Source organism: Mytilus edulis, chromosome 4, assembly GCF_963676685.1.
Source record: "Mytilus edulis chromosome 4, xbMytEdul2.2, whole genome shotgun sequence".
In the NCBI taxonomy this organism is placed as follows: domain Eukaryota; kingdom Metazoa; phylum Mollusca; class Bivalvia; order Mytilida; family Mytilidae; genus Mytilus; species Mytilus edulis.
This window is the reverse complement of record NC_092347.1, coordinates 56,061,156-56,084,253: the sequence shown is the minus strand read 5'-3', so window position 1 is coordinate 56,084,253 and position 23,098 is coordinate 56,061,156. Positions and strand designations below refer to the sequence as shown.

Here is a 23,098-nt window from a genome sequence, read left to right as displayed (position 1 = left end):
TTGGTCATGTCATTACAAACCCGGTTAATAGTCTAATTTGGTAGGTCACATTAATGAAAAGGTAGAGGGTTACGACGTAAGGAACATATCTGATATCATCTATTATCCATAACGGTCAAACAACTCGTGATGACGTCCGTAAAATTTACGAAGGAATGAATTCAACTTCACACTTTGGAACTCTTGATTTAATAGCTTCCTTGTGAGTAGCAATCCCCTATCAAGGAAATCCTGATAGGAAACACAAACACGGGAATATCGTATCAATTGGGAGATATATACTTCGTATGCAGGCACAGCTGGAATGTTGCTACTTAGAAATGGAAAGTTCACAATTGGGAAGCTGAAATTATCTCTTTTTTCGTAAAGTTTTGTTTTCAACTGACCCTCAATATCAATTTCGAGAGGTAAGTCAAGATATGAGGCCGACTTATCTGTATCTGTTGTATCCTTTATCTCTAGTTCGATTGGATAGATGCGTTCAACATAGTCACCAAATTTTGAATTATTTAGTTAGAGAACATCATCTATATAGCGGAAAGTAAAGTTAAAGGATATTTCTAACTTCTTATCTTTCTTTCTAAGAAGTTCCTGTATGAAGTCAGCCTAATTATAATAAAGAAACAAGTCGACAAGAAGAGGGACACATTTTGTTGAAAAACACGTCCTCCAAACGTAACAAAAATGTTGTCATATAAGAAATCAAGCATCTTGATAATGTCAGTTTCAGAGAATTTTTCATTTGAATCAGAGTAATCGTTTACAAAGTAGGAGTTAACCCCCCCTAAGACAAGATACTTGTGTCTACGTTGGCCATTCTTTTTTTATGAAACAAAGCAATACCAACTCTTTCAATTAACTTGTCCTTTAGTTTGGAATAGGGAATACTTGTATAAAGTGTAGAAAAGTCAAATGTTTTAATACTATTGCAAGATGAAAGAGTCTCAGATTGTATGTTCTCTAAAAGATCTTTGGAATTTTTTTTTAGTATCCACATCTGTTTCACGCCACCTTTAAAATGTACAGTTTCACAGTAACGTTAAAGCCCGACTTTTATTGCTGATAAAATAGATGTTAATAATAAGAAGAGGTTTCGTGGAGCACTTGGAAGACCCAGCAATATACAGTTGTTTGTAAGGACACTTATGTATAGTTTAGGTATCCAATACAGTGATGGAAGACCCAGTTCTTCATCTTTGGTTGAAATTCCAAAGGAACATTTAACAGATCATGATTATCCAAGATTTCCTCTTTGGTAAGTGTCGTGAGGATATATGTTGAGTGTCCAAGTGAATTGTCAAGAACTAATTCATTTATCAAGCAGTTAATGTAATGAGTTTTACACACAAACACGATGTTGTTTGGGGACAATACAATATTTGTCATGGAGGAAGGACAAGTGTTTTTTTCCGATTTGTGCCCTATCCTCCCGATTGTGATCTCTTAACTGAGCATGGATTCGTGTGACTTGTAATGCATGCATTTATAACAGAGATGCTTATCTATCGAAACACCAAGTCTCGCTCCTTTTGATGTTCGTGCGATTCCCCAATCTTTGTTATCTTCATTTCTTAAACACCAAGTCTCGCTCCTTTTGATGTTCGTGCGAGTCCCCAATCTTTGTTATCTTCATTTCTTCTTATTCTCTGAGATTTGAACATTACCAAAACACGAACTACTGTTTTTGTTTATATTTAAAGAAAAAAAACAGGGTGACAATGATTTCTTGGGTAGAAAAAAACGTGCCTTCGGCATATAAAAATTTCCGACTGGTATCTTTGAATAGTTTTGAATATTGATCCAAAGAAATCACGTACTGCACTATAGTTCGATAATTTCATTTAGTAAATTTAAATTAAAAAATATTATTTATAGTGGATTGGGAAACAAGTTATTGCAACTTGGTGGTTTTTTCGTCTCCGAGGGTATCAACAGCCTAGTAGTAAGAGAAATAGTACTCTCTTAACACGGGTCAGCCAAATTAGTCTCCTTCCGACGGATTATCATCGTTTCTCAAGACATCACTTGGAAATGGTGTCAAGTGAGTGGTGAAAATACTGTCCCTGAAGTTTTCTCTCCTCTCATTGAGTAAATGGTTTCAAGACTAGACATGGTACATATAAAAGCAATTGGTTTTTTTGACAATTTGGTAGCAATTGTGTTTACCGCAGAGAGCATAATATATTATATGGAAACATTTGTTTATATAGAAATATTTTAACACAACATGTATGATGAGTTAAACAATTTTTTTTTTATCTTAATCCAAATATCGTAATAAACCGGCTATGGCGTAAATGTACTACTTGAAAGGTTAAAATTTCAGCTTTATTTAAAGCCTTAAATATACTGAAAGCATTTTATATGAGCTTACTCAATATGACACCTTCAAGAATGACTAATGTTTCATGTTGAATTCGTTCAAGAAGCATAGATAATTACAAGTAAAATTATTAAGATTTTATTCGTAAGTAAGCTTTATTAAAACAAATCCTGTCCATGTACATTCCAACACCAAGACAAGGCCTTGCGGCCATAAAACTTTCGAGCACGATTTTTGTACTCAGACTCAAGAATCAACCAATCAAAATACTAGATTGTTTGTTTCGAGCATTTATTTTGTACTCGGAGTACTGAGTACAGTTTTATGACCGAGATCCCTGATTTTGCCAGTCAAGCGTCAAAACTAATGTGAATCTTTTGATGAGCTTATTCCAAAAAGTGAAATATTACCTTTTCACTATTATAAGTACACCTTAAAATGTAATTCAGGTATCCTTCATTCAAAGAAAGGAAAGGGTTAATGGTCATTGCTTTTAAATAAATAGATGTATTATATGTTTTATGTATTTGTATTTCTCCCTGAACTCATATCATTGAACGATCGGTCGCAAGATAATTAGTAAACTTGAGATCTAAGAGAAGGGTTGTGTACTTCAGTAAATGCCTCAACCCTAAAAGTACACTCTCAACTTAAAAAGACCTTACAATGAGTCCATACGTTGTCAACTGTTTTGACATATTGAAGTTGCATTACTTTTAATGATATATTTATTATTGTTAATGAAGTTGCATTATTTTTAATGATATATTACGTTATTTTTAATGAAGTTGCATTACTTTTAATGATTTTGAGTACGTAAACATTGAAGTAAAAGTATTACTTTCTTTGTTCAACTTACTATTTTCAAAAGTCTGTCAAACGTTTGAATTATTCTTTTGTTTTCATAAGTCTTTAAATTTGTATACTTTCATTAGATATTTTTAAATTAGAAATTTAATAGTGCAAAATATCATAAATAAAATGTTCATTGTCCTTACCCGATATTTGAAATGCCAACAATACCCTACTAGATATGTTTTAAGTGGTAATCAAATGGTACAAACTTTATGTTCCTTTTTAAACATTTGAACAAATGAAGTTTAGAACTCTTATGAACTGCATGATCGTTTTGAATTTTTTGTTGCATATATGTTTAAAGTCATATGACACTTCAAATTAAAAAAAAAGTTGAATATGTTTTATATACTTTTAAAAATGGCTAGGTTTTACTATAAAACAAGTATACATGAACTTTCTTTTAAAAGTCGATCCTTTATATAATCAAAATCTTGATAAATGTACTGCTAATAGTTCGCCAATAGTTTCCCGTTTGGAGTGATCACTAGTACGATATCTCTCGTTTGAACTTCAGCAACTGCACATGTTCAGCGCAATAGCGATTAGAAAGAATGTAAACACACGCGCACACTAGAAGGTACAAATGTAACTAGTAATAACTTATTCTTAAAACACAAATTGAATGCCCCAAATCATTTAACACTGTTAATGAAAAGCTTAATTAACAAAAGCGAATGCATGAAAAAAACAAATATCACATGCCTCAGTTATTTTTTCCCGTGCTCTACGTGCTCTAAGTTGATTGGTTATCAAACAAGAAAAAGAAAAGAACAAGCAGACAAACAAAAGCACACAAAACACAACATAGAAAACCGAAAAAGTAGCAACACGAACCCCATCAAAAACTGGGTGGCAAACGTCGTGTTTCTCATGTAAATACAACCTGGTGATACGTCTAATTTTTTTTGAATTTAATTTTGGTTTATAAGGTTATTGTTGCGACCCTCTTATCAATGAAATCGTGATGATATAAAAAGCCCTGTAAATAAAGGCAACAGTAGTATACCGCTGTTCAAACTCATAAATCCATGGACAAAAAACAAAATCGGGGTAACAAACTAACACTGAGGGAAACGCATAAATATAAGAGGAGAACAACGACACAGCACTACAATGTAACACACATCGAAACGGACCAAGCATCAGACAAAATCCCACGAGAATAACAAATATAACATCAAAACCAAATACAAGAATTTGGGATAGACAAGTACCGTGACACGTCTTATCGCAATGTCAATTTACACTCAAAAATAAGAGAAAACAAACGACGCAACGTTAAACTGTAAAACACACAGAAACGAACTATAATATAACAATGGCCATATTCCTGACTTGGTACAGGACATTTTGGTGGGTTGAACCTGGTTTTGTGGCATGCCAAACCTCGCACTTTAATGGCAATGTTAAATATAACATTGAAATGACAACACAATATTACAGGACTACAATACAAATAAATAGGAGAACGTATCCGATAAAGAAACACATGATTAATGAATAACAAAAAGCATCAGGTTTAAAATTCAATACGTCAAAAACGCGCCTTGTCCACACAAGACTCACCAGTGACGCCCAGATATAAAAGATCGAAAGCGAAAAAAAGTACAAAGTTGTACAGCACTGAAGATCAAAAGTTGAAAAAGGTTGTGTCAAATACGGCTATGGTTTTATGCTTGGGATAAGAACATCCTTATTATTAAGAACAATTAATGCTATTGCAAACAGTAATATCGTATCAAAAAAGAGGGACGGCAGATACCAGAGGGATATTCAAACTCATAGATAGAAAATAAACTGACAACTCCATGGCTAAAAAAGGAAAAGACCAACTGACAAATAATAGTACACAAGCCACAACATAGAAAACTAAACACTAAGAAACACGAATGCCACCAAAACCTGGGCTGATGTCAACTTAGAGATATACACTCCCTGATACAGGCGCTGCTGTAATGTTTCTACAAAGAAATGGAAAGTTCACAATCGGGAAGCTGAAATCATCATTTTTGTCGTGAAGTTTTATTTTTCAACCGACCCTCATTGTCAATTTCTAGATGTACGTCAAGATATGAGACATACTTAACTGTATATGTTTCATCCTTGAAGTGAATTTAAAGAATACTGCTAACTCTTTCTTTATTTTTGTTTAAAGTCAGCCTCATATGAATAAAGGAAAAAGTAATCAAAAAGAGAAGCACAATTGATTCCCATGGGAATACCGATTGTTTGTTAAAAAACTCGTCCTCCAAGCGTGACAAATTTTTAGTTGGTAGCCCGGATTTGTTTTCGTTTAATCGATTCATGACTATTGGACAGCGGTATACTGCTGTTGTCTTTAATTATCAATCAGGAAATGACAAAATGTTTTGATGTTGTTTTCATGGAATTTTGTAATAATCTGAATGAATTATTTTTTTTACAAAGTACGACTTAAGTAAGCAGAATCAACTCTTTCAATTGACCTTTTAGTTTGGAATCTGTAATACTTGTGCAATAAGTAGAAAAGTTAAATGTTTTGATATTATTGCAAGACGAAGTATTGTTAGATTGTATGTACTCTATAAGATCTTTGAATTTTTTAAGTATCCACATCTAATTTACGCATAGGTTTATTCACAATTGATGACTAACGTTTTATTTTATCTATTTTTAAGGACTTAACCTTTGTGAATTACCTTAAATTTGGTTTTTATTTTGTTAATTCTATTTCATTTCAATGATTAAAAGTAGATTTAAAGCGAGCGTCATGTTTATTTTTAATTGACGTACAGATTTCCAGAAAAGAGGTAAATGCCTTACCTTACTATTCATATTGTTAACTTGTATTTATATATATTTCAAATATCATTCGGTACATTATTTCAGGTAAACGGATTATAAGATGATTATATAGAACAGGTAGGTCAGTCATCTTGGGCACATCTTATCTTTCAGTGCACTCAATTATATAGCTACTCTCTCCAACACCTCAAGCCTTACTGAAGAAGCATCATTTGTCACAAAGAGGGGCGAAAGAGACCAAAAGGGTCATGCAAACTTATTTTTAAAGTAGAACATAAACTGACAACTACATGTCAAAAAACAAAAAGACCAAAAGACAAACAATAGTTAACAAAAAAAACAACATAGAAAACTAAAGAGTGAGAAACACGATCCCCACCCAACACATTTAGGGGGTGGTGGGTGGCATCAGGTGCAGTGTAATAGGTGCTGAAAATGTGATTAACCGTTATATATCATTTGAATATATGTGTTTATATATTAGTGGGTTTTTTGGGGGAGGAGAGGCACAGCTTTATCTAAGTAAGAATATCCAGTTGGTTTTATCACAACAAAATTCTAGAATTACAATCATTGTGGTTTTATTTTCATGATATTATAAACTATAACATGCTGTATTTCATGAATGAAATTCATGGAAGAAAAAAATCGGATAATCTTGCAATATCGGAAGCATTCATTAGTTTGTAAAAAAAATAACCGTATCAAATTGTTTACGTTAGCTTACTGTAAATATAATACATTATTAACAATATAACTTTGAATTTTACGAGAAAAAAAAAGGATTTTCTTATTCCAGGAATAGATTACCTTAGCCGTATTTGGAACAACTTTTTGGAATTTTGGGTCCTCAATGCTCTTCAACTTTGTACGTGTTTGGTTTTATAACTATTTTGATTTAAGCGACACTGATGAGTCTTATTTAGACGAAACGCGCGTCTGGCGTACTAAATTGTAATCCTGGTATCTTTGATAACTGTTACTACATCCGAATAAAATGTTGCAGGTGTTTTGATTTGTGTTTGTAAAACATTTCTGTGTCGCAGTAACACTACAATTCAATTTCCGAAATAGTTTCTATATTGTCCTAAATTAATATGTACAGCACTAATTTACTTTAAAAGGCAAAGCAAAGCTTACATGAATGCACCAATGGTTAATACCTCAATACGATTTTTGAACGCCTGAAGAATGAACTATATGTTATCGTAGTTGTTACTTGAAACAGTCGTACAGTGGTTCTTGAGTACTCATTTGACAATCAGGCAAAAATCAATATAGATCTAGACAATGAGTTAAAATTGATATGATATGAAAAATGCTAGAAAATTAGATATGAAATGTTCATTTTTACTTTTCGAGAAAATAATATCAGCTTGTTGGAAATAACTAATATTTATACTGAAAATTATATAAAAATACTGGAGCATGAAAAGTTACGCGAAAACTTAATAGGATTGTGTCAGTCTTCGGGATCACTTGATATCAACGTGAACATACTATCGATAAAATGTCCACGTAATTTTATTTCGGTTTATCATTACCGGCTTCACTCTTCATCATATTTCAGTAACATTGAAACCTCCACATATGTCTTTTTTCAGTTTGTATAGATGAATCTTCCATATATTACATTTACTTTTTAATTCTTAAGATCAAATAGCAGTAATTGAAACTGGTAGGAGCTAGTCTGTTTGAACCTATACAACCTTGAATTGTCGGTAATCAATACATAATCTTAATAAAAAGTAATGAAAAAGTAAAACAAGTTAATCGTAATACCAAATCGATCGTTTCAAAATCAATTATTCATTGAAAGTTTAACAAGGAGAACTATTTAATATTTTCAGAACACCTTTGTACCTCACGAATGCATATTTTTTTAATAATCTAATAAGAATTTGGTTGAAGTATTTTGATTTATTTATCTTAAACCGTTTTTTGCTTGTGTACATTTTTACGCTTTACGACATTGTCTATTTACCATTAATCGTCATAAAGTAAATTAAATAAACAATCGACCTGAAGTTATTGTTTGCCGAAAACACTCTATGTATAGTCAATTTATTAAAAACAAAGCCGATTAATATGTTACGAAGCCATTTTTTAAATGTCTAAAAATCTATCCAGTTAATGATCAAAATAAAAGCATGCAAAGGGCCTAATGATTTTATGAAAATGTGTTCAAATGTCTACTGCAAAACAATAAATAGTCTAACATATATACATTTCTACATGCATGTTTACGTTTTAGTAATACATTAACAGTGACTATGACTACTTGTAATATGAAAATAATACTGGATGAAAAGTTCATTGCTAATGCTTAACTGGTCCAATTTTAATATCTCAAAACAAAACTTTCTGGAATGCAAGTATGCATTCGTGTCAAAGAAGTTATTTCCTGTTTTTTTATCTATTTTCAGAATGTATAACAGGTTTTTCACAAGTCGAAATTACAATAAACTTTTTTAACTCTTTCTGTTTAAATCTTGTTGGTACGATTTTTTTAGCTGCAGGTTTGTTTTATCAGTTATACACAAAATCGATTCCTGCGTGACTATATTAGCAGAAACAAAAAACAAGCAAAAAAGTATTTCCTAAATAAGAACAAGGTACTTCAACCTTTCTGCAAATTAAAATCAGCAGCCATTCTACTCGGTCCAGTAAGTCCACCTTGTATTTGTAACGGAGAAATAGTTACATCTCCTAAATCTGTTGGTTGTTTTAAACTGTCATTTAAAGCCATTTCAAGTTCTCTCTGTCGTTCAATTTCAGGTTTTAGATGTAGACTACTAAACTCGCGACACAATTTCCCATTTGCGCTTCTTCTATTTCGAAAGTGTCCTTCTGCAGTGTTCGGTTTGATATAAGTTTGTGATCGTTTGCCCTTTGATTTGAAACTTTGAACTTTAAAGCCATTGGATAACCATAAAGAGGTTTCTTGTCTTTTAAGTGGATGTATGTTGACAAGATGCTGATGAAAAACGTTCATATGAACCTGATTACCGTCAGATAAGAGTGTGCCAGAATGACTTTTGAATCTAGTTTTGTTGTTGTAATGGGGAATCTTCCTGAAATAAAAATTATACAGATTTTATAAACTACAATTTTGATTCTAAATACATATTTCATTTTCCTAATCTACTTGAATTGGTTGACTAATCAATTATTTATCGTCATTTGTATATAGCAGACTAATTAGAGTTACAAAGCTAAGGGAACGACCGTTTAGCTTCAAGGTTTTATCCTGAAGAAATATTTTGATCCTCATAACTGCCCCCCCCCCCCCCCCCCGCTGTAAAATTGACTGGTTGCACCCTGTGCATTTAGTAGGCCAGGTGCACGTCTCCTGTACATAACATTAACCAGTGGCGTTCGAATCAAACAGTTGAAAACGGTAAAAAAAAAAAACGGAATTGAAAGGCAAAATAAAACCAAAATTTTGTAAATTAAATAGGAACAGTCATCTATTGCCAATGATAGCTTTACTGTTTCCTTTTTAAGCCTTGTCATTTTGATAATAACAGACGCAGTTCATTAAAATAAATCTTTGTTTAGGTCAGTACATTTTGGTGTATTAACTATCTAACAGTTAGATAGTTATCAAAAGTACCAGGATTATAATTTTATACGCCAGACGCGCGTTTCGTCTACATAAGACTCATCAGTGACGCTCAGATCAAAATAGTTAAAAAGCCAAACAAATACAAAGTTGAAGAGCATTGAGGACCCAAAATTCCAAAAAGTTGTGCCAAAATACGGCTAAGGTAATCTACTCCTGGGGTAAGAAAATCCTTAGTTTTTCGAAAAATTCAAAGTTTAGTAAACAGAACATTTATAAAATGACCATATAATTGATAAAATTTAGAGCAGTTGCAAAGGGGTTCTTTCATCAATTATACTTCTAGTGTAATAAACTGAATTTTCTTTGAAAAGGGAAGGTTCGAAAAAACTAACCTTTTCTCTTTTGGTTCCTGGTCTTCAATTTGCGAATTCGTATTTTTAATGATAAAACTAACATTTCCATTTGGATCATTCGCACAGCTGTATGGTATTGATGGAGCAATTATTCCAGTAGGCTCCGTGCTGTGAGGTCGTCTACTTGTGTTTAGCAATTTCAGGCGTATCCCAGACATCACAACACGTTGTCTATAAGAGCTATACGAATTTTCATACAGCGCTGGTAATTTCTTAGAATTACAGAATGGCGAAGCAGTGGAAAGTCTTGCTGGCTCCGGAGGAATAATTGTCAAATCATGGCCATTTGAAGCACAGTCGTGACTACTGGTAACTGACGCATCACCGTTGACATAATATGGTGGGGACGTCTGACCTACCTCTTCAACACCTATACAAAATTATACTTTGGTACAGTAATTCAAAACAATAATATTGTAATATTAAAACGTAACATGAATAAAACTCAAATCCTGTGTCTTAAAATGTGATTAGCGTGTTATCTAAATACAGATATCAAAAAAAGATAATTAAAACTGATCAAATACACATTTAAATTGTTTTTGTCTTTGTATACAAGGTCTGTTTGAATACGGTATTTTATCAAGCTTTGTAAGCTGTTTGTTTTACCAATATTATTTGCATATCTATTTGTGAACAATTTGTTACGTCTTTTTTATGTGCATTCTGACCAGGCATGGGGTAATCGTAATCAGTAATCGTAATCAGCTGTAATCGATTACATTTTGCAGTGTAATCCTATGTAATCAGTAATCATGCCATTTCTAATTACAAGTAATCAGAATGTAATCGATTACATGGCAAAAAACAGGTGTAATCATGATTACTTTTAGATTACTTTAAGATTACATTCATAAGATTACTTGATGATTACAAATCTTGTATAAATATGAAAATAGTTTTTGATAGACAAGATGAAAATTAGAAAATGTAAAGCTTGAATGAAAAATCATGAAACTAGTAATCACAATGATGGGACCTTGTTTAATGTGATCATCTATATAACAAATTTGTATAACCAATTGTTTTATTTTGTTTTAACAGTTTACAAAAAGAAATTTACTGTCCAATATTTCTTTGTGAAATTGAGCTCTTATGATACAAGAATATGCCTTGAAAGCATTTGTTTTCCTTGATTGAAAACTTCTGATATTAACTCCAATTTCATATTAGTTTACCCAATATTTTTACATAAATACAATGAATTTCAAATGCAGAAAACATTTATTTACTATTTGACTTTGATAGTTGGCATAAATATATAGGCCCACTTAATTCAAAATGGAAGTTAAAACCAGGTTTCATTTATTGACAAAATTGAATGAATTTTATTTTCCATAAATTCGTGTATAATATGTGCTTTCTTATTTTTATTCTTTATGAATTTTATTAGCCTTAAGTCTCACCAGTATAAACAAGTATATTTTGTACATGTACAGTGTATACATATGGAATAAATATTGCAAACAATATGCATAGTATACAATAGGTGACGTCAGAAGTTTCATCAATACAATAAACTGTTGCTTAATATAAAGAGAAATGTATAATCTTTCCTAAGTTACAAAACTGTTTTGTGTTTTCACCTGACAATAATTCTATTAATTTCAATTAGATCAAGTATTAAAAAATTTCAAACAAATAATGACCATCAACCACTTTTTACTTTATTTATATCGTTATTAAGACAATAAAATTTTAATACCCAAGCCCACCCATTGTTTGTTTAAAAAAATGGAAGTAGTGATTAACACCTGTAAAAACATTAATGGATGTGTCAATTATGTCCCAACAGACAATAAAACTATACTTAATTAATTTTTCCTTATTTTCAGTTTTTTTGTTAATTAGGCAGTTGGTTACAATTTGTAGTTAAAAATAAAGTTACATCTTTTACATAGAGAAAGGACACTTGTCTATAGCTATTTTATCAAATTACAGATGTTACACTGTAACTGTCTTGTCTATAAATTCTTTTAAAAGATGAATAAATTAAGGCTTTTAAAAAAAATCACCAAAATAAGCAGATAAAAAGTTATAAAAAAACTTTGATATAGCAATATACAATGTAATCATAAGTAATCTAAAGTAATCATGATTACAATAAAGAAAAGTAATCTAATGTAATCGATTACATATGAAATAGGGTGTAATTGTAATGTAATCGATTACATTTTATTAGCAAAGTAATTGTAATTTAATCGATTACATTTTAAAGTAATCGACCCCATCCCTGATTCTGACTGCTGATTTTTTTGAATGAGTGCTTAGCTACATCGTGTAAATATTATAAAGTGGTAAATATTTCAAGTCTGTTCAAGGCTCAATATGGGGTAAGATTGGTACATTTTTAAAAGTTACTACAACTCTTACATTTTGATAAGGTTCTCGCTGCTTACTAAAGCTTTTAATACTGTTCGTGAAGCAAGTATCTTCGAGGGAAAAAAACAAATTAAGGGATATCAAAAAATGAAGTTCTATGGTTAATTGTATAATAGAAAAAGAGTATAAACAAAATTACACCTTCCAAGGAAAATTCAAAAAGGTAGGAGTCCACAAAAAGACTGATAAAATCAAACGTATACGTAAGACTGTCTAAAAGTTTAATACTGTTCGTGAACAACACATCAGTCTTAGAGGACCACTGGGGAAAATTAAACATCAACAAGTACAAACGGGAACATGTAACAAACAATAACCATTATTTGAAAATGCATCAAATCTTATTAGAGTTTCGTTCGGCAAAGCAACCACACATACTATCAGAAAGCAATCTGAAAGGGTCAGTTGGAGATACAAGGTGGCTCGAAATAGCCTAGCTGTAATTTTAATTTAAAGCGTACTTTTATACTAGTATTAGGTATCTTCGAGATGGAAAAAAAACATGGGAAATAAACAAATGAAGTTCTTTGGTTAATTGTATAAAAGAAAAAAAGTATAAACAATATTACATCTTTCCAAGGAAAATTCAAATTCCAAGGAAAATTCAAAAAGGGAGGAGGCCATAAAGAAACTGATACAATCAACCGTAAGACTGTTTCAACCAACGGAAAAAAGGGAAAATCTATAGTAAAGTTTTATTGGTTCTATTTGCACTGTTTATTGTATACTATTTTCCCATTAATAAAATAACCTGATACTGATTGATTTTTTAAGGAATCTTCTGCGCATACAACAAGAAAGAGGCTGTCTGTTCCATACGATTGAACTCGGTCTTCTTAAAACAAATTATAGACAAATGTGAATAGGATTCAAAACTCAGTCTCCTACAACTTCGAAATGAATTGACGAAGTAGGTTTTTACTGAACAATAAACAAAAGCATACAGTCTTCGAGAACAATCAACGTAATTTGCAAAATCATCTCCCTATTAGTTCCAAAAGAATATATTAAATAAGTTTGTTTCACCAACAACCAAAATGTCATATACATTTTAAAGTATTGTATGATGATTTTTAATTCAAATATTATTTACAGACTATTTAACAATCTCCAATACAAAAAAAGATCAACTAAAGAACACAATTACATTTTTTTACCAGTTGTAGATTACTAAATATATATTTTGTAGAGAAGTACTCGATATATGGTACAGTTATTTAACAAATCTTATAATTCTATAATTGTGAACAAACTTGGCAAGTAGTAACAACGATTTCATTCGGTACCTTAAAAGCAACCACACATACCAATATGCTTGGTCTATATGCAATTGTGTGCTTATTGTTACATATCTGTTTGTTTATTTAGTGATTAAGTTTATAACACAATGTTGGCTGTTGTATTTTTGACATTTTTACTTATTATGTCTGTTTGTTTTGTTCACGCATCGTTGTCAATTTAATGGAATTTGATGCTACTGTCATACAAGTGAGAGGTTTAGCTAGCTAAAAAACCAGGTTCAATCCGCCATTTTCCACATAAGATTTTGTCATTTGATTAGGGACTTTCTTTTTTGAATTTTCCTTGCAGTTCAGTATTTTTGTGATTTTAATTTATACTATCAGAACGCAATCTAAAAAGGTCTGTTGGAGATACAAGGTGACTAGATTAATAGCTCAACTGTAATTCAAATTTAAAGCGTACGTTTGAATAAAGAATCCTCTGTGCATACATTATAAAAGTTTCCATAGCAACAAGAAAGAGGCTGTCTATTTCATATTATTTAACTCAGTCTTCTTCAAACAAGTTATAGGCAAATGTGAATCGGATTCAAAACTCAGCCCCCTACAACATAATTTACAAAATCAACTTAGTCCCAATTTGTTCCAGAATAAAAGAGAGTAAATAAGTTGGTGTTCACCACCAAGCAAAATATCAGGTAGCAGATACAAATAGCTTTCAAAGGAAGCACCGGATAAGAGAAAAATCATTGGAATTATTTTCCTACAAACATTTTTTTAGCAGTTTCATCTATGGTCAAACGAAAATAAAATATGGCCGAGTTATTACCACACTAATGGAAGGTAGAATAGTATGTCACGATTGTTGGTTAAATGTTCAATTCATTTACCCAAACAAAATCGTTCTCTAAATACAAAGAAAACAAAGTTTGAAAATTGTGATCATTATGTATAGCATGATAATTATCAATTAAAATGATCTGCAGACCATTTAACGATCTCCAATACAAAAAAAAAAAGATCAACCCAAGATCATAATAACATTTTTACTATTTTGTAGAGCAGTACTCGATATATGGTCCATATATAATGGTACAGTTATTTAACAAACCTTATTATTTCATAATTGTGACCACATTTAGCAAGTATTATCAACGATTTATTTAAACAATTGCAGAATAATGTTTGTCGATTTAATAATTGTGGCATATGTTCCAGCAGTTGATATGCTATAAAACAAATGTTCTGGAATAAAATAAAGAAAGGAAACGGGGAATGTGGAAACTTATTTTGGACTTTTGGGAACACCACAAACCTAGAGGCTGCATGCGCTATGCTTATTGTTGTAAATCTTGGTCAAGGGGCTGATTCTTTCAATCAGTAATGCTTCTTTTAATGCCCCTTTCATCAATGTTTTGTATGCACTCTTGTGATACATTTATATAATAATCTGTGTTTCTATGAAGCTTAAAAATATGTGGTCTTTATTTGTCCTGATAGGATGGATACCAAGATTGAATAGCTGGGTAAAATGGCGTTCCGACTATACGGAATCAAGACGGATTATTTCGCTCTTAAATATTTTATATTTTCTGCACAGTCCAAATAGTCGGGTATTTATTATCACATCAATTGGTTGGTCTTAAAGGCAGCTTTTGACCTGCAACTTTATCAATGATCTGTCCTCCTGTAACTCATAGATCTGATTTTGAAAGCATATGATGAATGATGTATGCATTACATGAGATGTGTGTCCACCTTCATGTATACGATATGAAACACGACGGATGTCACTAATGGAGTGGGTACGGCTGTTGAGCACATGAATTCATCCTCAGTTTTTGTTGGGTTCGTTTTACTCTGTCTAGCGTTCTGTATTGGTTTTTTTTTTTTTACTATTGTTTGATTTTCACATTTTATGTTTTCTTTATGATATACTGTTCATGAACCTGGGCTAACTGACTTGAAAGTGAATACAATGTTGTTTTCATATGTTTTTGTAAACGTAGCTTAATTGCTGTAATTTAAATAGTTAGCAATCATGATGCATTTGAGTAACTATATGCTTTCATGATTTTAATGATTGTTTTTAACATTTTTTTATAGAAAATTGCATGCTCCAAAAAGCGTATATCAACAATTTTTAGCATTTCTCGATTTAGATAAAATTGAGACAACATTCCTCTTTTACATTGAGGAATATCAGAATTAGAGGGAAGAACATAACAATATGCCGCGAGCATTTTTTTCTAGAAAAAATGCAAAGTTTTAGTTATCTAAATAATATGCTGTACATACATAATGATTGTGCTGTAAGCCCTGCTTGTTCACTTAGATCTTTGATAGCAGGATGATAAATTTCTCTGGACGATTTCGACCGTCTTGACTGCGGCCGAGGGGATGTCATCCTTCCATCAAGATTTTGCCACAGCATATTGTCATGGCAACAGAAATATTCACTGCATCTAAAAAAAGGGAAAGCGTAAGGCATTAATTTAATAAGTTACTTTGTATTGAATAAAACCATAAACTTTTGTATCTAATCCAGGCTTTATATAAAATAAATGTAATATACAACATCGAGAAAACGTTTTGTTTGGCTTTCTGTTTCAAATTTTTAATCATCGATTATGTTTTTTTTTGTTTCATGTCTGTGAGTTTAGAAAACAAACTTAAGATTAGTAAAAAAATACTTCTAAGTCGTCATTTTCGGATTATGTTTGATTCTGAGCAAAAAAAAATGGATATTTTCCTATTTGTGTTATCTTGTATTTGTTGGATTTATATTCCCCAAATGTATCAGATAAATAAATGAATATGTTAGAGCACAAAATGGAATTCAGAATCCTCCTAGTACCGTTATTAAAATTCAGTATGATCCAGAATCCTCCAAGTACAAATTGAAATTCCAAAACTACTCTGAAATTGTGATGTTTATTTTTACTAGGTGGATTCTAGATCATACTAAATTTCTAGTATAGGAATCAGGGTATTAAGTTAACGCAATAGATTGCTATGATTCTAGTATTTACTAGACTTTTTGAGAATTATTTTGTAATGTTAATGAAAACCATAATGATAAACAAAATAAGGGATAGTATTATAATATTCACGTTTAATACTTGATTGCAAACAAAATATGCAAGCTTTCGTGAAAATCATTCACTAACATGAACATTTGCGTATATTTAATTTCTTATGATACAGTAAATTTTAGAAAAAAATGAAGGAGTTTTAGAAGAGGCCGCAACTGCGAAATGAATTCTTAGGAAAACATGGTATCCTACATCTTTACGTTTTCATTCAAACAAGGTTTATTATAGTACTCGTAGTTTATTCCATTAAAGATAAAAAAAAAAATAAAAAAAATCTATTTTTTTCTTCGTTTGTAATCATCATTCTACTACTATCCAGGATCCTCCTATAAAAATCTTGATATTTCAATTTCTACTTGTAGATATTGGAATTCCGATTCGTACTAGGAGGACTCTGGATTGTACTGAACTCAAACATATATATAAATAATTGATTAATTTATAATACTAAGTAAATACATAAAAAAACTTATTACTATATTATTATTATTATTATTATTATTATTATTATTATTATTATTATTATTATTATTATTATTATTATTATTATTATTATTATTATTATTATTATTATTATTATTATTATTATTATTATTATTATTATTAACTTACAGAGGGTAAAATATATCCTTTGAAATGACTAGTTTAAACTAAAAACTGAACTATAATACACAGAAATATTCTGGAGTAATTGTCCCAAGGATTATTAAAATCTAAACAAAACATGTAATCGACAGACGTCAACTTTTTACAATGATTTCTCCGCCATTTCATTGATTTCTAGTGATAAACTAATTCACATTCACCCTGTGATTTTCATTTGTAAAACTTTAATTTCAGCAATTTGCCTTCCTCAAGATCACATATGTAAACAATATTTAAAACGATTTTAAATTTTGGGTGAAATTAACATTTTATTATTGTGTCAAGCAAAGGTTTTTAAAGCCGTTTTAAATTACCCCTAAACAAAACGTATCTATTCGTTATCGGTGTAAAGTGTACCATTCAAGCCTTGCCCCTAAGACCTATCTATTGACAACCGCGTAAATAGATATCGATATAAAAATTAAATACATAAGAAAACAGTAAAACATTTGTTGAGTCACTGTTATGTCTTAAATGAATGCATTCAGCTTGATTAATTGACTATTGAAAAACTAGTGTTTATATTTAAAATTATTTGTTGCATAATTTGACAAGCAAGTTTTTTTTAGATGAACCTATCACCAGTATTATTTGTACTTTTACTTTTGATATTTCAACGCTTTCCCCCTCATTTCTCAATAAATCTGGCAGTGAATGTAAAATGAACTAGTGTAACCCCGAACAGAACGTTTTGTTCTGCATCAACTTGTATTTGAAAGTTGTAAATGCAACGAAAGCAAAGATATTGAGAAAGGCCGGCAAAAAAAAATGGCCAACGAAACGTTGTAACTACTCATCGAAAATGCTAGGTCGTTAAGCCTATTTTATTTCACAGTTTGTTCCTATTCTTTGTTAACAGAATATTCGAAACAATCTATGAAACTCCTCATCATATAATTTCAATATAAACCTCTTGTTTGAGATTTACCCAATTGCTAATATAAAGCAAATTATGCACAAAAGGTCGTCCGTATTATTGACTCTAGTAAGAGTCTAAGACAACACGAGTGTTAAGCGTAATATAGGTTCTTTCTGGTCAGTATGTAAAAAAAAGTTAACCGTTAAATACTAGGTTGTTTGAAAGACTGTTGCACAATAAAATAACTATTTAAACGGAAATGTCAGAACTCATATATTATAGACCTTTTTTTGTAAAAAGTACTGTATATATATAGCTGTTTCTCAAAGGTCAATTTTGTTCTCTCATATTAAACAATATAATTTTCAAAAATTGAGTTATGATATATATTGCTTTAATGAGAGTCGTGCTTTTTAATTTTAAAAGACGATCAACTAAGTCTACTGTAGAGTGTAAAACAAACACTAGTCTTACTTTTAAGTCTGAAGAGATTTATAGGAAAATGTATTGAAAGCAATTTAGAATTTTTTACTTTTAAACGAGCCATTTAAGTGCTATCAAATAAAGCAATGTCGCTTGTATCCATTATAACATTGAATTGAGGCATGGTAACACGACAATTTTCAATCTGTTTGTCTTTAATGCTTTCTTATCTATAAATCAGTTGGCGTAATGTGGTATGATGTCCCTCGTTTTTTTTTTATCATTTTAATACATTTTGACACGTATAGTAGCTTTTGTTGTTGTATTGTCAACGGAACACATACTAGTAACATGGGACGGAACACATACTAGTAACATTGGACAGAACACATACTAGTAACATGGGACGGAACACATACTAGTAACATGAGACGAAACACATACTATAGTAACATGGGACGGAACACATACTAGTAACATGGGACTCTAATCTACATTTACTGTAAAAAGTCCTAATGTTTGTTAAAATCATAACAAGTTCTGCCACATATGCTTAATAGAAAAAAAACCGGACGGAATAAAAGCATAATTTTTAAATGGAATTCAAAGTGTTCCTTTCCTTGTGTTGAATACTTTTTGTTATATTCCATAAATACAAGAGTACAAGATTTGCATTAACAGACTTTCCAAGTATAACTACTGGTATGCAAGCAGTGAGGTTAAACACAAATAATACAACTTCAGTTGTAGAAAATATTACATTTATCAATGTTTTTCTATTACATATCTCAACATATAGCTAAGCACGAGTTAACATACCAAAAGCAACCTCTAGATTGAACTGCTTCTATCATCAATATTATATATGTACACTTTTTACTTTTTATGCCAACCGCTAAAAGAATTGATCAATTCAAGTTACCCTTTGTATTACCATGGAAGGTCTTTTTTAGCAAGTGTTAACTGTTTTCTGACTGACGGAAAAGAGTTTTTATATTTTTTTAAGACAGAGATCAAAGTCTTTTGAAATTGAAATACAGTTAATATTTTTTATCTCTTATTAGCTAAACATGGATTCGAAAATTTGAGTTGACAAGCAGTATACATATTGCTGTAAGATCTTCAAAATCACCAAGAAGAAATCAAACGTACTATATGTCTTTTAGTTGTTTATGTTGTTGCTCTATTGACATTTGTATGAGTTACGTCAGAAATGTGTTCAAAAGATAAAATATCAACTTACAGCATACATTTGTCCCCAAATCCCGTGTAATTCTTTTCTCGTGAGCCACGTGCACTTGTACTTCCATAGTTTGGATACTTCATTTCAGACACACTGAACGTCTATGTGATTTACATATTTAAACCTTATTCACATTATAAAGTTTCAACTCTGCATATTGAATGAGTTATATCTCGATAAAAAGTTTATATTTAAGAATTTAGTCTTAGTGGCTCATTAATAACAGGTTATTTGACGTATGGAACGTAAAAGAAAGTTCGTATGTTTGCTAAGTAAATATTTGTTTTCTATTGGCAGTATTAAGGAAACACATAGCTTACCGTCTACTCAAGGGATTTAATGATTAAGAGAAAGTTAAGTTGCAAGCTTTTTTAAAATGAATTGAGAAAATATCCGTTTAAATTTAATAAGAAACACCTAAATAGTTCTCAATAAATATAATTGGTAAACCCTTTGTATCTAGAAAGAAACATTTAAAGTCTAAAACTCACCATTTTAAAGTTGGTTATATTCCGTTTTACTTTAGTTAAGGAAATTAGCATTTAGTTTTAAGAACATCAATACGCAGTATTACTTAGATTTCTCTCAAGTTTAAATACTTTAAGGTTTATTGATTAGGAAACTTGTCTTTTGAATCATAAAGGTGAAACGAGCGTTTGAGATTTCGTGACCCGTTCAAGTTTTCAACGCATTGATTTTCTTTTAGTTATTTTTTCACAATTTGTGTATTGGTTTGTTAAGACTTGTAACTATAGCTTTATGTCGATATTTCTAACTATTATATTCTTGACATACGAGACGTGATTTATAGTATTACGAAACATTCCATTAGCAACTATTGTTCTCTTTTTTCTGTTAAATTTTCGTTTTGTATTCCCGTTATTTAACCTTATATTTAGTTTGTATGGTTTTCACATACTGTATATTTAGAATAAAACTAGTCTTTTATACAGGTATTCATAAGGAGTCGATCATGCAGTGCAATGAAGGCTATGATGTACCCGTATATTCATTGAACAATTGATGCATTAAGTGGCTGGATCTTTTCCGATAGTACATATATATTGATTGTGTCTCAAGCATCTACTATTTAAACATAGTTATGTAAATGATCAATTCGGTTTATCATCTTAACCAACGTTAAGATAAATTAGAGAAGTTATAGAACTATATGATGCGATGAGCTGTATATAATTAATGACAATAGGTATTAACACAAAGGGGGCTTAAGCTGTCAAATTCATATTCACCGATTTAGATCAAATTCTCACATAGAAAACGTATATCCAAATCATAAAAAGAGTAAAATAAGCAATTTTAAGCAATAATGCATGGGGTCGATAACAGTATCAGTATTTCGTGTTTATTAAATTGAGTCTACAATTAACCCCCAAGGTGACCTCCGAAGACTGACGACGGTCATACAATCCGATATAATTAAAACATCGATATATAACCAACTCGTGCAATGCGATTTTTCTAGGTCTGTTTGAATTCATAGTATAATTGGTTAAAAATATGTTAGTCATCGTTTTTAGCTGTAAGGGAATGACTTTTGTAGATCGAATCAGTCAATCAAATAATTTACCCTTGTGTCACTTTCAATGTTGACATGTTTTTCTTTTCATAAATGAACACGCATAATTCATATGTAACCCATCGCTAGCTAAAGTGTTAAATGGAAGTTCACATGACTCTGAAACAGATTCATTAACTTAAAGGTCGATTTTTATTCACTTGTAAGTGAATAATTTTTCAGTGATGTTTCTTATCTTATTTTGACAAATTAAATCAAACTTGTTGCTAAAAGCTTATTCCTATTTTACTTTTTTACTTTCATCAATGCCGGATTGAACCAATATATTTCGTGGCTAGTGTCCCATTAATTAATGCTTCTAAGCTGCTGATGTGTATCAAAATTCACATGGATTCTGCTTGTTGAAATAAAATGGTTAACATAGCTCTTCAAAAATTTACTTAATTGGGTGTAAACAAATTGCTTCCTTGCCTCCTACCTTCGTATGTATATGGAGGATTCCGTGTTTTTTTTGTGTTGTAAAATGTATACTTTGCTTGCACGTCCGACCTGAATAAAGTTTGAACCTGTTGCATCTTTTACGCTTGCTGATCTGCGCGTTAAAAAAACCCTTCAAATTGCAATTGCGTTTGATGTGACCGTAGGTTATATGTTGCATGCAATTAAGGTCCGTATCAAGCATAACGGCATCATTTTTCAGTGTTTGTATAAATTTTGCCGTCCTTTTATATCTACACTTTATTAAGAATATTCATCGATATTGTTAATCTGTTCTCGTCCTGATTATGAATGCAATATTTGCCATTGTATAGTCAGCATACAACAACTAACGGCTAAATTTCCTAATGCATGGCCCACTCTACACCCATTCGGATTATTTTTTCTAGAAATATATTGGACAATGATGTTTATTGTAGCATTAATTCGTACACGAACATCAGGTACCTGACTTAGGAAAGGTTCAAACAAATGCAGCGGGTGTACACGTTTTAATATGTACCAGCCTTCACCCTTAGTGTAACATCATAATTAACATAGAAAGACATATAGACATATAATTGTGTTTGTTTGCTTTTATCACAGTCCACCGTTATATATATTTCTGCTTTTACAATGCATCTATAAAAAATATGATTGTTGCATGTAAATACTCAGTGGGTCTTGATTACAATTTAACGGAATGTCACACTCGGAATTTGATTTGCTGAGAGAGAAAAAAATATGACGAATACCTTTAATAGTAAAAATGAATAAAAGGATACCTTTTATTTGTTTTTCCCTATGAATTTCAGCCTCTGTTGGGTAGTTGTCCAATTGGTTATCTTTATCATATACCATGTGCATATTTCTATTTTTCTACATGTTAACAACTCTTTTCCTGGATCATTGGCAGGCCTGGTCACGATATCATAATCTTCTGATGAAGTTTGTCGACTTTAAATACAGTTTTCCTAAAATTTAATAGGTTGATTTACTTATTTAAGTTAACACGTACATTAAATAGACTGAATGAAACTTTAATACTTGGAAGCCGTACGTGAGATACGCGGCGGCTATATTTATTTGAAAATGATTAAAAGGTGAACTTCATCGGCGCCGGTTAAAATTTCCATGCCAGTATACTGCATCTCACATCTTTGAAGACAACTGTCATGGCGTTGTTATTTTGTCATCAACTTGTGAGTATGATATCCTTTGGCAGATCTCATCTTCTGTCTCGTTTTTGA

At 31.1% G+C, this 23,098-nt stretch overlaps 1 protein-coding gene across 4 annotated transcripts; it reads right to left on the bottom strand.

Annotated features, from left to right (window-relative positions):
* Window positions 1-6,529: 6,529 nt before the first annotated feature.
* Window positions 6,530-22,822, bottom strand: LOC139519997 (uncharacterized). Of its 4 annotated transcripts, none has more exons than XM_071312333.1 (4): window positions 22,634-22,822; window positions 15,868-16,034; window positions 9,926-10,316; window positions 6,530-9,039 (listed from the first exon to the last, which is right to left on the bottom strand). In XM_071312333.1, the coding sequence occupies exons 2-4, from the start codon at window positions 16,001-16,003 to the stop codon at window positions 8,586-8,588; spliced, it is 981 nt and encodes a 326-aa protein (XP_071168434.1). In that variant the 5' UTR covers window positions 16,004-16,034; window positions 22,634-22,822; the 3' UTR covers window positions 6,530-8,585. The 4 variants fall into 4 exon arrangements, with proteins under 4 accessions (XP_071168434.1, XP_071168433.1, XP_071168431.1 ...); XM_071312332.1 differs by lacking the exon at window positions 22,634-22,822 and adding an exon at window positions 20,326-20,462; XM_071312330.1 differs by lacking the exon at window positions 22,634-22,822 and adding an exon at window positions 19,835-20,010.
* Between the last annotated feature and the right edge of the window lie 276 nt (window positions 22,823-23,098).